The sequence below is a fragment of the Penicillium rubens genome (genome assembly GCF_028828025.1).
Source record: "Penicillium rubens strain IBT 27055 chromosome Unknown utg000003l_segment0_segment0, whole genome shotgun sequence".
NCBI classification, from domain to species: domain Eukaryota; kingdom Fungi; phylum Ascomycota; class Eurotiomycetes; order Eurotiales; family Aspergillaceae; genus Penicillium; species Penicillium rubens.
In genome coordinates, this window is record NW_026890601.1 from 6,424,472 (window position 1) to 6,440,814 (window position 16,343).

Genomic DNA, 16,343 nt, shown 5'->3' on the forward strand with positions numbered 1-16,343 from the left:
AATTAGATCCGGAGAAGAGGAATCTGTGTCTGGTCTTCTCTGTCTCTCTGATAGAGAAGGGATAGAGACAGTTCGTGCGCTTGGTGAAGGGGTCTATAAACCTATTATTGGAGGTCTTCTAGAACTAGGTCTCTTACCTTTTTCCGCTTATATAGGGGTTGTGAAGAGAGTATAGTCTTCTTCTTTATTAATTTCTTCCACGCGTGAGTTTAATAGCGGCAAATCCTAGGTTGAATGCCTGGTCTTATTGGTAGTAATGACAGGTGAACCAACACTTCTCCTAACGTGAGAAATGGGGGGAGGTGTATTAATAGTTTGTCCTCCCGTGATGATATCCCTTTTATTATAGTGAGGAATACCCTATCTCTACTCCTAAAACACAACATCTCTGTGTCTAGAAACCCTCTTAGTTTTAGGATTATAAATCCTATAGATATGACTATTGTCACCCTCGTATCCAACGAGGTGGCCAATCCATGCTCTAGCCTCCATCTTCTGGCTTTAAACGCGCTTTTCCTTCGGGATATGAATATATGCCTTAGCATACTATACTCGAAGGAAGGAAAGAGAGACGTTCTCCGGGGATCTTATATTCAATGATTTCCTCTATACTATGATAGGAGCTTGTTGATAAAGCTGATCTCCCTAAGCACCATGAAACTCATGTCCCTGAGCTCCATGTTTTAAAATTGGCTTTCTTAGTCGATTGATGATATATATAGCTGTATTGACAGCTTCTGGCTAGAGTTCTTGTGGTGCGCTAGTATCAATCCTTATGGTGCGGGCAATTTGTAAAAGATAAAACCTAGAAAACTCGGAAACACCGTTTTGTTTATGTGCATAGGGAGCTGATAAAGTGACTATCATATTTATCGGAGCTGATTTAGCCCATTTAGCAAAAATAGAGAATTCCGTGCCGCTATCGATCCGCTATTCCTGCGGCCAGCATCCCATCTTTTAGTGCATCTCCTAAGCAAATTTCTAGAGAACTGGAGAAGCATCCGCTTTAGTAGCAAGACATGGTGTAAGACGGTATCTGGTTGCATCGTCTGTAATGATTATGATATGGTTCCTATCAAATTTGCTAGCATTAGATTTGGCATCTAGATTAAAACCAGGAGGAGATATAGGCTGTAGATCGATATGAAACATATAGCCTGCTCTAGTTGCTCTCGCTTGCTGGGAGCGAGATATAATCCGCTTTGATTTGCCGAGTCTGTATGCTTCGCAGTCATATCCCTCGTCGTCCTAGTGCACGTCACAGCCTAGGTCCGCTTGGTTGATTTTTGTAGTATGACTGCTAGTATGACCTAGCCTTCGGTGTGCAAGCTCTATAGAAATGAGAGCTGCACCGAGAGCTGGGGAAACGAGTTGTAAAAATGGGACCCTTTAGTATATTCTGGTATAGCTAATAAGCTTGTCGTATTCATTATGTAAAGCTCTAGTCTTACTATTCCACCAGATTCCCAGCTGTTTTTCGGCAGTCCTAAGTGAAAACAGATTGTATTGTCCACCCTTCTTGTAAATATAGTAAATGCTAATTTGATAGCAAGCTAGTGTCGTCCGGATAGCTGCTTCCTAAGCTGCATGTATAATGTTATCTCCAATGTGGAGCGTTAGATTGACAATGCTATAAGCATCCGCTTTGACTTTCTTATTGCCGGAAGTCCACTATTCATATTCCTGGCCAGTTGTATAGGCCTGTATGGTGGAAAAAACAGTCTCATCACTGTAAATGTGCTCCGAAGCGCTAGTATCCAAAACCCATAGATATCCTGGAGCTATAGCAGATAGCTGGATTGCAATAAGAGCATTCCCTTCTTTTTAGAGCGAATCAGAAGGGTCCACTATACCTGCTTTATCCTCCCGGATAGTAGTCTCTACCATCACGTTTTCACTATATCGGCTCTCTGCCATGACCTTCTTACCGTACCGGCTCTCTATTATGATATAAGAAGGATTGAAACCTTCTTTGCAGAAATCGACATTGATGGATGTTATGATAAACCTAGGTGCAGATCCGGCATCTGGTGTAGAGAGATTCGCCTGGCGGGTCCTATCTGTTTGGGATCCGTATATAGGCTGAATTTTGTCTTGTTTGAATTTAGTGCTATTGGATACCGTATTTGGCGTACTTGTCGATTTCTTATAGATCTATAAACCTAGCGATAGAATCCAACCTGGGTAGCGGAGATTAGGATATAGATAGAAATATCTACTCACTCCGTGTCTCTTGCTGTAGTAAGAGCAATTTCCGTTATCACTTCTCTTTGGTTTATACGCTAGCCACTTCTTCATATGCTCCTCCGTAGATACACCTTTTGGCGGTTTATTCGTAAGCGCTATATTATTAGTGTTCGAATTGGTAGCCGGTGTAGTCGGAATAGGTGGATTGGTGCGCTTCTTGAGAGTAGAGAGAGCGAGGGAGTCTGCATTACTAGATTTGACATAATCTAGAATTGTAGTACTATACCGATAAAAATCGATAATAGTAATTGTCTTAGCCGGTTTCTCAATAGCGTTGAGCTCGTTGTCTTTTATAACGATAAAACCGCTGAGTTCTGGTATATCACTAAGCTCTGATAATATGGTTTCCAGAGCGTAGTATGGAGGAAGTTCTCTATTGAGGTCACAGACAGCTTTGTAACGAAGCTTCATAGTATGAATGAATTCCTCATTTGTTGTAAATTGACTCCGAGATAGCTTCTTAAAGCTTCTTACAGCTGCTTTCAAAGCACTATGACCTTCACCCTTCATATACTTCTTCAATTCAGCTAGAAAGTCATCGGCGAAACCAATTTTTGATCCACGAGCATTGATCTCCTGAACTAGGGTGTGGTCTATACTGCTCGTTATCTATGTCCTCACTTGTAGGGAGAGAGTATGCTATTTCTCTCCATTTGGATCGTTAACAGCGGGCTATAGGATATCGGTGTTGATCAGATTGTGAAGTTTGTGGCTCCGTAGGACCTTTTCCACTTGGTCCATCCAGTTGTTAAAATCGGTTCGTTCTTTCAGCGGTGGGGTGATTTTGTAGAGGTTGAAACTCCCTACTTCCGGTAGACTAATAGCTTGGTCTGTAACAATGACATCTTACTTGGCATACCAGTCTCGGTCTACTGGTTGGTTGGAGGATTCAGCCATCGTGGCTGATGAAAAATAAATGCAGATCTCAACGTGAGATACTACAACAAAGCTTCTTTGTCAAAAGAGATAGTACTCGGTGAGATACTCTCTTTGTAAAAGTGATAAAGAAGTCAAAAAAGATGCACCCCTCTTTGTCAAAGGGTATATGCAAATCAAAAGGCTTTGAGAAGTGCAATCACCATGCAAAATTCTTAAAGAAAAGGGAGAGAAATACTATCGTAGTATATCTCAAAAAGTGAGAGATATAGACCTCAAATCTATTCTCCCAATGAAGCAAGAAATAGCCTATCGACAGTGCTATTCTTGATGGTGAGGCTCCCCCGCGGGGAGATGCTCATTTAACGTATCACTTTGATAAAGCAAAGGGGAAAATGGAGGGCGTCATAACCTGTTGAGGCTACGAAGGAGGACTGCTAGTGAGAACTAGCATGGAGGGAAAATCGGGAAGAAGATGCATACTATGAATCTATGGAAAAACAGGCTGTATATGAAGCCTGTACTAATAAAGGAATGGCAAACTGACAAACTGACATATCAAACTGACAAAGCAAAAGCTCAGTCTGCACAAAGGGACAAAGGCATAAAGACATACCATACCATGCATGTCAACAGGAATGAAGCCAGGAGAGGCTATGGGATCCTACCTTGATGAGCAGCGGAGAAGGAACCGCGGTGCCTGGCCGCATTGCGCAAGGGAGTATAGATATCGAGAGGCATTGAAGAGCATGTTATTAGCAACCGAAATGGCTGAGATCAGGATAACTGCATTCAAGATGGACGGCAGCACTGGGATTCCTGCGTTGACGATGCCGATGACCCAAGGGGAAGCGGCCGCGCCAGCACCGCCGCTTAACAGCCTGGGGTCATTGTACGGCACAATCAGGCCCACAGCTAATGACCCCAGCACATAGAACACCAAGATCCTGAAGAAGATGATGCGAATTGCCGTTGGAATGTTCTTACGTGGGTCTTTGGCTTCGCCAGCAGCGGCGATGATGCCCTCAGAGCCGCCGAACGCAAACCCAGCTGCGATAACCGTCGCGAACCAGCCTGCAAAGCGCCCAGCGGCACCGGTTCCGATGTATTCATTCATCGCGCCGGGAACCATCCAGTAGCGGAACCCCAGGCGGTCCTGGGCCGGCGCGCCGCCCAGGTCAATGACCAAGGATAGGATGAGCAGCCCTATCATTGTCGTTAGCTTGACGATGCTAAAGATGAACTCGGCCTCGCCGAATATAGACACAGCTATGATGTTGAGCAGAATCACGACTATGATAACGATTGTAATCCAGACAGCGGGATTCACCGTGGTCGTCCAGTATTGGATCACAATTGCCGCGGCGGATGCCTCGGTACAGACGACCATGGCGTTGGCATACCAAACCTGCCCGCTTGTTAGTGACCCAGACACGTGGAACCTAGCGTCCGCACTCACGTTCCAACCAACCGCGAATCCGAGAGCATCGTCCACGAACCGAGAGCAATAGAGTGGAATGGCCCCAGTAACGGGCATCCAGGTACCCATCTCTCCTAGACATTGCATCTGGAAAAGGATGACCAGTCGTTAGTAAATCTCTCACTCTTCTCCTGTCAAACTCACCGTTCCGTAGACCGCCATTGAAGTGAGGGTATAGGACAGAAACACAGACAACGGGCCTCCGCGACTGAGCGCTTCGCCGATTGCAAGAAACAGACCCGTTCCGACCGCGCTGCCAAACGCCATGAGTTTAAAGTGTCGGGCTTTGATCCTTTTGGAGAGTCAGAGAGCCATAAACGAGTGACTTGCAGTAGGGATTAAATACCCTCGTTTAACGGACTGACCACCTTCGTAGACATCTCGAGCCGTCTCAGCCTCTGTATCCTCCGCTCCTGATGGGGAACCGATAACGGTCTGGTCAATGGCCTCGCCGTCCTTGTGGCTTTTCATGGTAGTGTTCCAACCACTAGTCAGGCTACCGATCAACTGACAAGGATTTGCGAGAGAAGGTGGGTTAAATGGTGACAGAATGCGTATGGTATCAATACTCAAGGAGGTCAGCCTATCCATGAAATATAGGCTGTAGGCAGGTGTATAAGTAGAAATAAGGGGACCTCAGGGATAGCACAATAGACAGATTCCCCACATACTCGGATCCAGATGACAGTATACTAGAGTACTAGTATTTTTCAATTATTATGGAACCTATACTTCCACTGTGTACAGTAAGTTCAGTTCGTACATGTATCTGTGAGAACATCAAATGGATATCTCTTTAGGACATCCAATCGGAAGCCGGTCCGTTTCATTCCCATCCAACGACGGCGATGCCGCAGATAAGTTTGGTCAGTGAGGATGTAATTTTACACACGGTGCCGAAACATATATCGGATTCTTATATAAATAAAGCCCAAGGTTGCTTACATTGCCTCATCAATCCTGAAAGTCAGTACCAACATGACCCGACCAAACTTCCTTGTCATTGTCGCCGACGATCTCGGCTTCTCCGACACTGGAGCGTTTGGTGGAGAGATCAAGACTCCCAACATTGATAACCTAGCCAACGGTCGCCTCCGCTTTACCGATTTCCACGCAGCATCAGCATGTTCGCCGACGAGGGCGATGTTATTAAGCGGAACCGACAATCGTAGGTGTCCTGAGTATAGACCCATTCGGTTGACCCAGTGGGCTAACTGTGCACCGCCCTCGCACAGATATTGCAGGCATAGGGACAATGTCCGAAACGTGGACCGGGGACCAAAAGGGCAAACCGGGCTATGAGGGCTATCTAAACGATCGCGTAGCACCATTTCCCGAGCTACTTCAAGCTGCTGGCTATCACACGCTGATGTCAGGGAAATGGCACCTAGGGCTGACTCCTGAGCGCTGGCCATGCCGAAGAGGCTTTGACCGGTCGTTTTCGCTCCTCCCTGTAAGGCTCTATAGTCATCTATCATCCCCAAGGTTCATCGGCTAACCGTACTATCCCCCAGGGTGCTGCAAATCACTACGCGTGGGAACCCCAGTTAGAAGAGAGCAACAACGCCCCAGGTCTTCTTGGTGAGACCAATGTCTTCTACGTAGAAAATGACAAGCACATCCAACCCCAAGAGCTGGGAGATGATTTCTACTCATCCGACGCGTTTGCAACGAAACTAATCCGATACCTGGACGAGCGAGACGCAGCTGAAAAGGAGAAGCCATTCTTCGCCTACCTTGCCTTCTCGGCGCCCCACTGGCCCTTGCAGGCCCCGGACAGTGATATTCAGGACTACCGCGGCGTGTACGACGAAGGGCCAGAAGCGCTGCGACAGCGCCGCCTGAAGCGCCTCAAGGAGCTCGGTTTAATTCCCGAGCACACAGTCCCCCACGACGTCGTCGCTGTCGGCGGACACGACCTCTCCCGGGACTGGGGGGAACTCGACGCGGAGAAGCAGGCGTTCTCCGCCCGCACAATGGAGTGCTATTCAGGCATGGTCCAGAACATGGACCGGCACATCGGCCGTGTCGTGGAGTATCTCCGCGAGCAGGGCGAGCTGGAGAATACGTTTATCCTCTTTATGTCTGACAACGGCGCCGAGGGTCTCTTGCTCGAGGCTATTCCGATTATCAAGGGCGATGTCCATGACCATATCGCGCAGTACTACGACAACTCCCTGCAGAACATGGGCAGGAAAAATTCGTATGTCTGGTATGGGCCGCACTGGGCGTCGGCGGCTACAGCACCAGGGCGTCTGTACAAATCCTTCACCACTGAGGGGGGCATCCGCGTCCCGTTCATTCTGAATTATCCTCCCCTAACGGCTCGTAGCTATCCGGGTGGTATTGACCACTCGTTTGCAACGGTAATGGATATTGCTCCGACTATACTCGAGCTCGCAGGGGTTGACCATCCGGGAACAACCTACCGTGGCCGCACCGTGGCCCCTATCCGTGGTAAATCCTGGGTTCCCTACCTGACGGGACAGACGGGAAGCATCCACTCGGATAATGCCGTCATGGCCTGGGAACTCTTCGGTCGACAGGCTATCCGGAAAGGGCGATACAAAGCGGTGTACATCCCCAAACCGTATGGCCCTGAGAGGTGGCAACTGTACGACTTGGTCCAGGACCCCGGCGAACGTGATGACTTAACGGACCACCTGCCAGACACTTTTGCAGACTTGATAAAGGAGTGGGATCGGTATGTCTATGATGTTGGACTGGTGCAAGGCTCGGCACAACCATCTTATGTAGTGGAGGAGAAAGGTTATTGCTATGAAGATTAGAAAGATATAATAAAACCTAATTGTTATTGACGAACTGCTTGCCCTTTAGTTTTCTTCGTATAAAAGCTGTTAAAAGAACCACTATGTTGTGGTATGCTACTCTCCAGTAGGCCTAGCAGGCAGACTGCAGTAGCGAGGACCTTGTTCAAAGAGAGCTTTAAGTACCCGATACCCATTACGGTTCTTGATTATATCTACTGTTCTGACAAATATACATAAGAGTTCAAGAATATTGAATTTTCAGGGCCAGCTGCGCGGTTTAATACATGGCGTGAGTCTACCTCCAGGGCTCTTGCATTTTATTGGTAATACGCAACACATTTGATTTCCACCAGTATCTCTTCGCGTGGCAATGCGCGCACTTCAACCGTTGTCCGGGCTGGTGCTGTAGTGCGATCCGGCCACACACGGTTCCACTCCTCGTTCATGCCCGAATAGTCGCCGTTTATGCTGGTCAAGAAGACCGTCGCGTCGACGACGTCGTGAATCCCTGCCTTCCCTTTCGAGGCCGCTTGAATGTCTGCGTGTATGTTGGAAAGGACGGATGCGGTTTGCTGTCGGATGTCTAGGTCTAGCGTGACCTTGCCTGCGGAATCCTCTGTGCGAGTGGCGCCGACGAATGTTCCATCGCCACGGCGCGAAGATGTTCCCGACACGTATATATATGATCCTTGGCCGTTGCTCGATGGCACAGTCCGTGCATGGGGATAATTGGCCAAGCCTTGGGCGTGGTTTGAGGGTCGGAAGTATGGGATTGTGGACGACATGGTCTGTGGTGTGGGAGTCGGGTAGTCTGTTGAGTCGGGAATGGTAGATAATGCAGGCAGGTATAACTGAGTACAGTCTGACAAGACGAAAATTGGCAAGAAAAAGTATGTTTACATAAAATACAAGGCTAAGGGGACTATAATAATGCTTCGGGTATATCCGCATACATCGGAATATTCTTTGAAATGAGCAAGGGAACTGAACTGAACCGCCTGAGGTCCAAGGATGTATCCGTGGACCTCCGGCTCGGCCCGGGGCCTTCACAAGCCAAACCCGGGGGCCGGGCCGCTTACTAAGAACCTTGGAATACCTACTTGGGGCCCGCGGGCGATCCATCCATGGATGTCTTCCCAAAGTCATAGTTACCTAGGTAATTTCATGTTTTAACTACGCAAGATATCCTATAATACTACGTATACTACTTGGATAGGAGTATACAATGGGTTAAATCAGTGTATTTCTTATTATTTTCAAACTGAATTCAAAATATGTAGAAGGTGCTGCGGCTGCATTGAGTGTAGATATATATGAGACTATAAAACATGCTCGACGTACAAATTTCCTCAAAATGTACTGTCTATCAGTTAAATTAGCGAAGTTAGTATGAATAATATACCCAATTTAATAAATTGTATGGTATATCACCTTTTTGGTCAATTACGTACTATATTAGTGGTTGTTGGAGGTAGGTGATAGTGAAAAAGTTAGACCCCCCACTACTAACTAGGAAGCTTCCACAACCTGATAGTGGGCGGCATGGGACATTGGGGCGGTCGCAAGGTCTATATATACAAATACTCAGTTTATCTGTAGCCTTATTGTGTTAGGATTCTCGGAGAACAGTGGTATCCGAGCTGCTAGAAGTGCGACACATGAAGGGTACGCAGATTGGTAAAGACATCACGGCTGTGCGCTCCACCTTCACGGCCGGTGCCAGACGCCTTCATGCCCCCAAATCCTGTTCCGAGCTCTCGAACTAGCCAGCAATTGACCCAAATCAATCCGGCATCGATACGCTCGCCCACCCGACGCATTCGGGCCAGGTTATTGGTCATGACAATACCGGCCAGCCCGTTAGGGTTGTCGTTTGCCAATGCGATGGCCTCTTCTTCTGTGCCGAAGGGACACACAGTGACGACGGGTCCAAAGATCTCCTCGCGCATGACTCGACTGCCGGTCGGAAGGTTAGTAAGGACCGTCGGCGTGATCCAGAAACCCTGCTGAGGCTCTTCATCCGGCACATCTCCCGTATGGAAGACAGCGTTCTCTTCCTGAGCCTGCACCAGATAGCCGCGAATCTTCAGGTAGTGCTCCCGCGAGACAACCGGACCCATCGTCTCCCCGAGCTTGTAATTGCTTTCAACGTATTCAACCAGTGCAGACAGAAATTTCGCGTACACTGCGCGCTGGACGTAGATACGTGAGCCGCACAGGCAGACTTGCCCGCTATTCTCAAACGCCGCCCGAGCAGCGAGAGGAACAGCCTTGGTTAGGTCGACATCGTCAAACACTAAGACTGGATTTTTCCCACCAAGCTCAAGCGACAGATGCTTCCCAATGTCAGCCACTGTGTCCTGTCGAATGCGGATGCCTGTGTTCGTGCCGCCGGTGAACGACACTCCTCGCACGCGCGACGACTTCACGAGCGCTGAGCCAGTGCCTGGGCCATCGCCGAAAACAAGGTTCATCACGCCCGCTGGTAGCTTCGCTTGCCGGAAGACTTCACCTAGCACTGGCCAAAGAGTTAGCTGGCTACAAGCACGCTTTTGGCTAATGTTCGGACATACAAAACGCTGTTATGCTGGTGACTTCACTTGGTTTTGCCACACCTGTGCATCCAAATGCGAGACAAGGAGCGATCTTCCACGTCAGGAGATACAGTGGCATGTTCCACGGTGAGATGAGCCCAAATACCCCAACGGGCGATCGATGTTCATATGTCAAGGTGGATGGTTGCCCATCAACATATCGCACTGCGCCCTCTTCGTGCAGGATATATGTAGCAAAGTATCTGAGAGAGAACAATCTGTCAACAACTTTTCGTTACATGTTAAGGAGTAGATGATAGTGGAATGTGTTATTGGCAGCGACGGGGAGCAAAGAACCAACCGAAAGTTCGAAATTGCACGCTCTACCTCGACCCTGGCCCGAGCCAGTGTCTTCCCCCTGATCAATGCTCTCCCAGACTGCAAAAAGTTCTTTCTTCTCACCCAGGATATCGGAAATCCGCATCAGCACTTGTGACCTCTCCTGTCGCGACGTCTTTGACCATGTCAGGAACGCTATCGAAGCAGCATCCACAGCGCGGTCCACATCAGTCACCGTGCCGCTGGGGATTTGCGCCAGGAGCCTGCCGGAACGAGGATTTAATGACTCAATCCATTCAACTGGTTCTGAATGTCTACCGAAGGAGCCATCGATAAAGTGTTGTAGGCGGGGGGCATTGGATCCATGGCTTGCCAGGTAGTCATTTGCGCTCTCCAATGTGTCGAGCTCCCATAGCGTGGAGACAGCATCCATGATGAAGCAGGTGAAGGTGCAAACTGATGTCGACCAAGGCCAACATTATAAGCCACGAATTCCTGCTGAGTTAGTATTACGGTGACGTGTCTCCACGCGGAGCACGGCAATTCCTATCCGCTGTTACGGAGACGATCCGGTACAAGTGCGCCTTCAATGCTGGACCCGCGGCTCGCCCCGACATGAGCTGGCGCGAGACAAGAGTGTGACGCTCTCTGAGAAAAGACATTACTTGGATTGTGGTAGAAGATGCTGATATGGCTATGGCTCTGTCTACTGTATGCACCGTTGATCAAGGATTTTGAGAATGATGATAGCTCGTGGCAAATACACCTGGCGCTAGTATAGTATCTACATGTAACTATTTACACCCGGGAAACATGCCCTCCAGCCCAAGGAATTCAATGGCGTTCCCTGACAACATCTGCGCCCGCTTCTCCTGTGAAAGGAAGCTGCCCACCTGCGCGTCACTGGCCAGCATCTCGCCTGGGACTGGCATCTCGCCGAGTGGGAATGGGTAATCACTGCCCATGATGATCCTTTCCGCTCCAATCTTCTTGCAGATAAATTGCAGTAGATCTGGGTCATGCACCAGACTGTCGAGCCAGATGTTGTGCTGCTGTGACTGGATATAGTCCTGAGGAAGCACTCCTTGGGAGCTGTGCGCAACCAGATCAGGACGACAATCGTATCCATGCTGAATTCGGCCGAGAAGGGGCAAGTAAGCCCCACCGGCGTGGGCGAAGCAGAAACGCAGGTTCGGGTGGCGCACCAGAACACCAGATGAGAGTATAGAGTGCATTGCAAGCGCTGTCTCGCTGGGCCTAAATCGACATATGGTTAGACGTCAAGATGATAAGCTTGAGTGCCAAACGGATCCCTTACATTCCTATTAGCCATGCTGACCAGTACTTCCCCCATCGTTCCTTGTTCTCCTGTTCGAGCTCATATCCGAGAGGGTGGACAAATATTGGGAAATCCAACTCCTCGCATGCAGTCCAGAACGGCTCGAAGTCGGCACTGTTCAAGGTTTTCCCGCTAACCTCAGTGCCAATCTCCACACCTTTCAGTCCCAAGATGTCCTTTGCGCGCCTCAGCTCCTTGATTGACACAGCCACATCCTGCAAAGGCACAGTTGCCAAGCCCACAAATCGACGAGGATGATCGCGACACACGGACGCGATGTGGTCATTTAGGTATCGGGCCATCGCCGCAGCTGGCTCGACGGGCTTGTCGTATGAGAACAGCACGGGCACCGTGCTAATTACCTGCACATCCACACCCGAAGCATCCATTTCTGCGATGCGGACGTATGGGTCAAAGCAGTTGGGCTCAACCGTACGGAAAAATCTGTCGCCGACAAACATATCGACCTTGCTGGCGGTTGGGCTGTTCTGGCCGTCGGATATGCCGCCCGGCGTATCATGCGGCCGAAGGGTAATCCATTCTTGGCTGTTTGACTGCGACACGCAATGAGAGGTAGAGAAATCAGGCAAATATGGCGGCATGATGTGAGTATGCATGTCGATTCGAAATGGACCTTTGCTGGTGCATCGCTCTCTGCTAAAGGGCTGAAGATGCTGCTCAGTAGCACAGCAACAGCTGTTCCAATTAATCGTCATCCTAAATCGCTGGCAACTGAAATGGTATATAGGTTGGACTTGGATGGGTGATGTATCGCGAGGGCACAAGTGTTTGGACGTTTCCGTGCAAGAAATGTGGTGTGGAACTGGCAATAATAAGAAGTGAAGGGATGCTTTAGTTTGGCCGGGCTTGTCCCTATTGTGTCTTGCCCGGTGGACATTTCCGGATATAGACGAGCAGCTGTCGCTATGGCAGTCGGAACTCAGAAGATCAATATGGATCTATCCGAAGGCTCATTCGGAACGCTGTCCGGTCCGGGGTAACTGCGAATGCACAGTAGAAACCCCTATTTGTGTCCAGCTCGCCGCATGAGAGCAGCCCATTCTTTCGCCATCTTCTAGATTCCGTCTCTTAACTCACTTCTTTACCGAAGAGCAAAACATGGAGCACGCATCGTCCGCTCAAACTTCTATTCCGGGACCCGTTACTCTGCACTCGTGGCTATCCGCGAACGCCCAGAAGTTACAGCCCCCGGTCAATAATCAATGTCTGTATTCTGGAAAGGACTTCATCTTAATGGCAGTTGGAGGGCCGAACACGAGGAATGACTACCACAGTGGGTATATTCCATCTAGATGGAGATCAAGGCAATAGAAAGGTGCTCTATGCTAACGTGGTCGTTCGGAACAAAGTCAACCAGACAGAGGTGAGTATCCCTTTGTCGTAACGTCAAGAACAAAAACTCGAAACTGACAATGGGATGTATTTGCGCATCAGGAGTGGTTCTACCAAATCAAGGGTGACATGCTGCTCAAGATTGTCGAGAATGGCACTTGCTTTCGTGACATTGTGATTCGAGAAGGCGAAATGTTCCTTCTGCCTGGTACGGTAACTTGCTATCCTTGCTCTCCGCCTGTTCTAAACTCCCATAGGAGACATCCCGCATTGCCCAATCCGGTATGAGGAAACCATTGGCCTTGTCATGGAGCGCACTCGGCCCCCGCACGTAGTCGACCGCATAAGGTGGTACTGCCCCAATGCAGACGCTCACCGGACTGTTCCCAGCATCATCCGGGAAGAGTCGTTCCACTGCGCTGACATCGAAACGCAGCTTAAGGATCTCATTAATCATTGGATGACGGATGAAAGTACACGAAAGTGCGGCGGCTGTGGGGAGATTGCGCCGCCGCATTGATCCCAATGGATGCGGCTACTCCCAGGCGATGGCCAACGTAGAGGCCTTGGTTGGCACCTCTATACACCAGCCTCCGCCTACCACATATTTATTAGGATAGGAATGGGGCTATAGTTGAAAATAATGTGATGGCCAGTTTTATCATTCGGAATGTGAGAAGAATAGATCGAAGGATGACATGAGCATACTATCGTCAAGCAAGTCTGGTGTACAATCTCGCGGTACGGACGGCAGAGGAGGAATACCGGGTAGAAGGAAATCGCTGGAGCCAATGGCCGCGTTCAGCATAGGCAATCTGTCTGCTTCAGAAAGTATGGGCGGCGTGTTCAGCGCATAGTAGGGGGAGGGAGCAGGATGGACATTGAAATTCTGTGATAGCCTGCGCCGCTTTGGTTGTCTTTCAGGAAGTCGTGACTCTTGCCCATAGTTATGTGATAAGAGACTCTGTGGCGTCCTTGTTAGATCCACCTCAGGGGCATTGTTCAATGGGTCCCGGTGACTAGAAATGGCATCATTGTCAGCGACGCCCGGCAAACCTTGGGGCCTGTCAGTGTGGCTGGTCCTGGTTCTGCACGGCGACCCGTGATTCGTTTCGCCGTTTCCTGATGGCCTTATTTGGGACTCCATGCCGTATCGACCGAACACTCTATGGAATAGCTCGTGTTTGCTAAGATGAACCTGCGTCAGATACATGTCTTCTTCAGTGACTTGTTGATATCTCTTGACCTCCGGCCACTGAATCTTTGTCTTTCGCAACATGTCGCAGCCTCTCTGGACATCGGGCCAGGCCTTGTTGGTGTAGCCTGTATTCTTCGCCATGCGTATGCAATGTAAGAGGACTTTGGTACTCGTATATACCGCCCGACACTGTTGGATCACAAAGTGACTGGCAGGCACAGTGGCCATCACTTGCGGAGTGACCCTGATGCAGTTTGACGCGGCCTCGGCGCAACGTAAGAACACTTCAGGGTCCTCAATTTTGAGCCGCTCAATAAACGTGCGGTAGAGAAGCACAATTCCGATATAGTAAGATGACTCGGCAACGTTCTGTAGTGCGAGCGGCCGAGCCGCACTATGGGGTCCTTCCATTTTAGGCAGGACACGCTTGGTGTAGTACGTCTGCAGCTCAGTATCATACTTTTTCATGTATGACTGCAGCATGCTGTTATCCCCATGCGCAGCATTCTGGGGCTGGTGGCGTCTGCGAATCCACCGCACGGACTTGTAAATACGACCCATGATGATGTGAAACTCGGCAATGACTGCGAACCAGGGATCGATCTTGTCCTCCGGTATCAAAGTCAATTGGCTCTCTCCATCATAGTGATCCATGTTGCTTTCGGAGTTGTCGATCGCCAACGGCTTAAGGAGCGCTGTCGACAAAGATCGGTCCAGGATATATAAACACCACCAAATGTTCCCATGTACGCCGCATCTCGCCTCCACTTCGGCCGCCGCATCCACACCATTTTCAAGATCCAATGCTTGATATAGGCGGATCGCGTGGCCAACTGTGATCCAAGCGTCGTTCACCTTGCCACACTCGGTGAGATAGAAGGTTAGAAGGCCTTGCGCAACAACCAAGTTGGTGGCTGACGTGGCATTATGTGCAGTTGGCCGTCCCGGAAACTTGGAAGTCGCATGGGAGCACAGCAGACCTCCTAGGTCCACTCGTTTATAAGCTTTTAGGTGAGGTTGGTCAAAGATAGCGTGCTCTTCTGGCAGCAGGAAGGATGCCACGGCGAGCAGTGCATATAAGAGCAGCAAAAAGTCGTCGTCCTCGCTGCCAAGGCAGCCTTGATGAGCCGATAACCAGCGATCAAATTGCGGCTGAAAATCACGTTGGCTGATAATGGGGAATATGGGATATATGGAACGGTAAAATAGGTCAATCATGAGCCGTAGAAGGGGCTCCGGCAATCGGGTCACGTCGATCGCAGCGGGCTCTGGGGGCTGTGGGGCCGTCACCACGTCTTCCTGCTGCTGGGCCTCAGGGCCTTCATGGAGACCGTCTGCCGGCTGGTCAGGCAATAAACAGGGACCATGATTGGCATCGTCGCTATGAGACACGTTCGCAGCTATCGGACGAGGTACAGATCGAAGCATTGCTCCTCCGCTGTCTAGGTCTTCCTCGCCTGCTTGGACATTTTCACTGAGTTGGTCGTCATGACCGGTTGATGGCTGTGCTTGTGACTGCTGATGCAATCTCTTTTCCATCAGCTGGATCTGTCTCTCTAGTTTCATGAGATATCTAAACCAGCGTTCAGCGATGTCGCTTGCAGTGGGGGACCGGGGGGTTAAGAGAAGGAAACTCACTGCGGATCCACCATCCTCATGTTGACGGACGGGTCGATATAGACGCACTCAGCCTGGTTGCGAGTGCAGCTCTCGCATGGATGCTCGCCATCACACTTGACTTTCTTCCGTCGACATATCTGACAGGCGCGCCAAACCCGCTGACGTTCGTTCATTGTGCTGAGCGTGTTGCGGAATCCCTTACACTATTGGAAGAGTGCGAGGGGAAAGGGGTTGGGGGAGAAACGCGTTCCTGCTACAGTGGAGATTTGAAGCACGACCCCAACAATCTGGGGTAGAAACATCTGAGGACCAATCAAACCGTATGTAATTAACTGACTACCTAGGTAATTACAAGTTAACAACCTTGGAATTCCCCCGTGTTATCGAACATACGTGTGGGGTCTGTCTCCACGTTCAGCTTTAGCGTACAGGTGTACCGAGGTATGTATCAGCATGACAGAACAGTATCAAATTTCATTTCAAATTTCAGGATTGGTATATTTTCAATTCCATTTGGCTTCTGCTTGTTAGCAGTCTAACTGTCCACGGGTATATGCACCAACCGTGTGCTCTTATTCTATTCATG

At 49.5% G+C, this 16,343-nt stretch overlaps 7 protein-coding genes across 7 annotated transcripts; 2 read left to right on the top strand and 5 right to left on the bottom strand.

The window, feature by feature from the left end:
* Positions 1 to 3,787: 3,787 nt before the first annotated feature.
* On the bottom strand, positions 3,788 to 5,074 carry N7525_008678 (uncharacterized protein; the record flags this gene model as incomplete). The annotated part of the gene is made up of 4 exons (XM_061214458.1): positions 3,788 to 4,531; positions 4,583 to 4,690; positions 4,748 to 4,895; positions 4,950 to 5,074. 4 exons carry the CDS (start codon positions 5,072 to 5,074, stop codon positions 3,788 to 3,790), a joined length of 1,125 nt encoding a protein of 374 aa, XP_061068889.1.
* A 507-nt stretch (positions 5,075 to 5,581) lies between these two features.
* Positions 5,582 to 7,392, top strand: N7525_008679 (arylsulfatase; the record flags this gene model as incomplete). The annotated part of the gene is made up of 3 exons (XM_002562741.1): positions 5,582 to 5,771; positions 5,839 to 6,056; positions 6,118 to 7,392. The coding sequence occupies 3 exons, from the start codon at positions 5,582 to 5,584 to the stop codon at positions 7,390 to 7,392; spliced, it is 1,683 nt and encodes a 560-aa protein (XP_002562787.1).
* A 299-nt stretch (positions 7,393 to 7,691) lies between these two features.
* Positions 7,692 to 8,159, bottom strand: N7525_008680 (RidA family protein; the record flags this gene model as incomplete). The annotated part of the gene is made up of 1 exon (XM_002562742.1): positions 7,692 to 8,159. One exon carries the CDS (start codon positions 8,157 to 8,159, stop codon positions 7,692 to 7,694), a length of 468 nt encoding a protein of 155 aa, XP_002562788.1.
* Positions 8,160 to 9,017: 858 nt separating this feature from the next.
* Positions 9,018 to 10,680, bottom strand: N7525_008681 (aldehyde dehydrogenase; the record flags this gene model as incomplete). Its single annotated transcript, XM_061214459.1, has 3 exons — positions 9,018 to 9,892; positions 9,948 to 10,196; positions 10,296 to 10,680. The coding sequence occupies 3 exons, from the start codon at positions 10,678 to 10,680 to the stop codon at positions 9,018 to 9,020; spliced, it is 1,509 nt and encodes a 502-aa protein (XP_061068890.1).
* A 361-nt stretch (positions 10,681 to 11,041) lies between these two features.
* On the bottom strand, positions 11,042 to 12,188 carry N7525_008682 (amidohydrolase family protein; the record flags this gene model as incomplete). Its single annotated transcript, XM_002562744.2, has 2 exons — positions 11,042 to 11,504; positions 11,566 to 12,188. The coding sequence occupies 2 exons, from the start codon at positions 12,186 to 12,188 to the stop codon at positions 11,042 to 11,044; spliced, it is 1,086 nt and encodes a 361-aa protein (XP_002562790.2).
* Positions 12,189 to 12,705: 517 nt separating this feature from the next.
* Positions 12,706 to 13,459, top strand: N7525_008683 (3-hydroxyanthranilate 3,4-dioxygenase; the record flags this gene model as incomplete). Its single annotated transcript, XM_002562745.2, has 4 exons — positions 12,706 to 12,880; positions 12,957 to 12,970; positions 13,042 to 13,147; positions 13,197 to 13,459. The coding sequence occupies 4 exons, from the start codon at positions 12,706 to 12,708 to the stop codon at positions 13,457 to 13,459; spliced, it is 558 nt and encodes a 185-aa protein (XP_002562791.2).
* A 141-nt stretch (positions 13,460 to 13,600) lies between these two features.
* N7525_008684 (uncharacterized protein) lies at positions 13,601 to 15,930 on the bottom strand (the record flags this gene model as incomplete). The annotated part of the gene is made up of 2 exons (XM_002562746.2): positions 13,601 to 15,710; positions 15,776 to 15,930. The coding sequence occupies 2 exons, from the start codon at positions 15,928 to 15,930 to the stop codon at positions 13,601 to 13,603; spliced, it is 2,265 nt and encodes a 754-aa protein (XP_002562792.2).
* Positions 15,931 to 16,343: the final 413 nt, after the last annotated feature.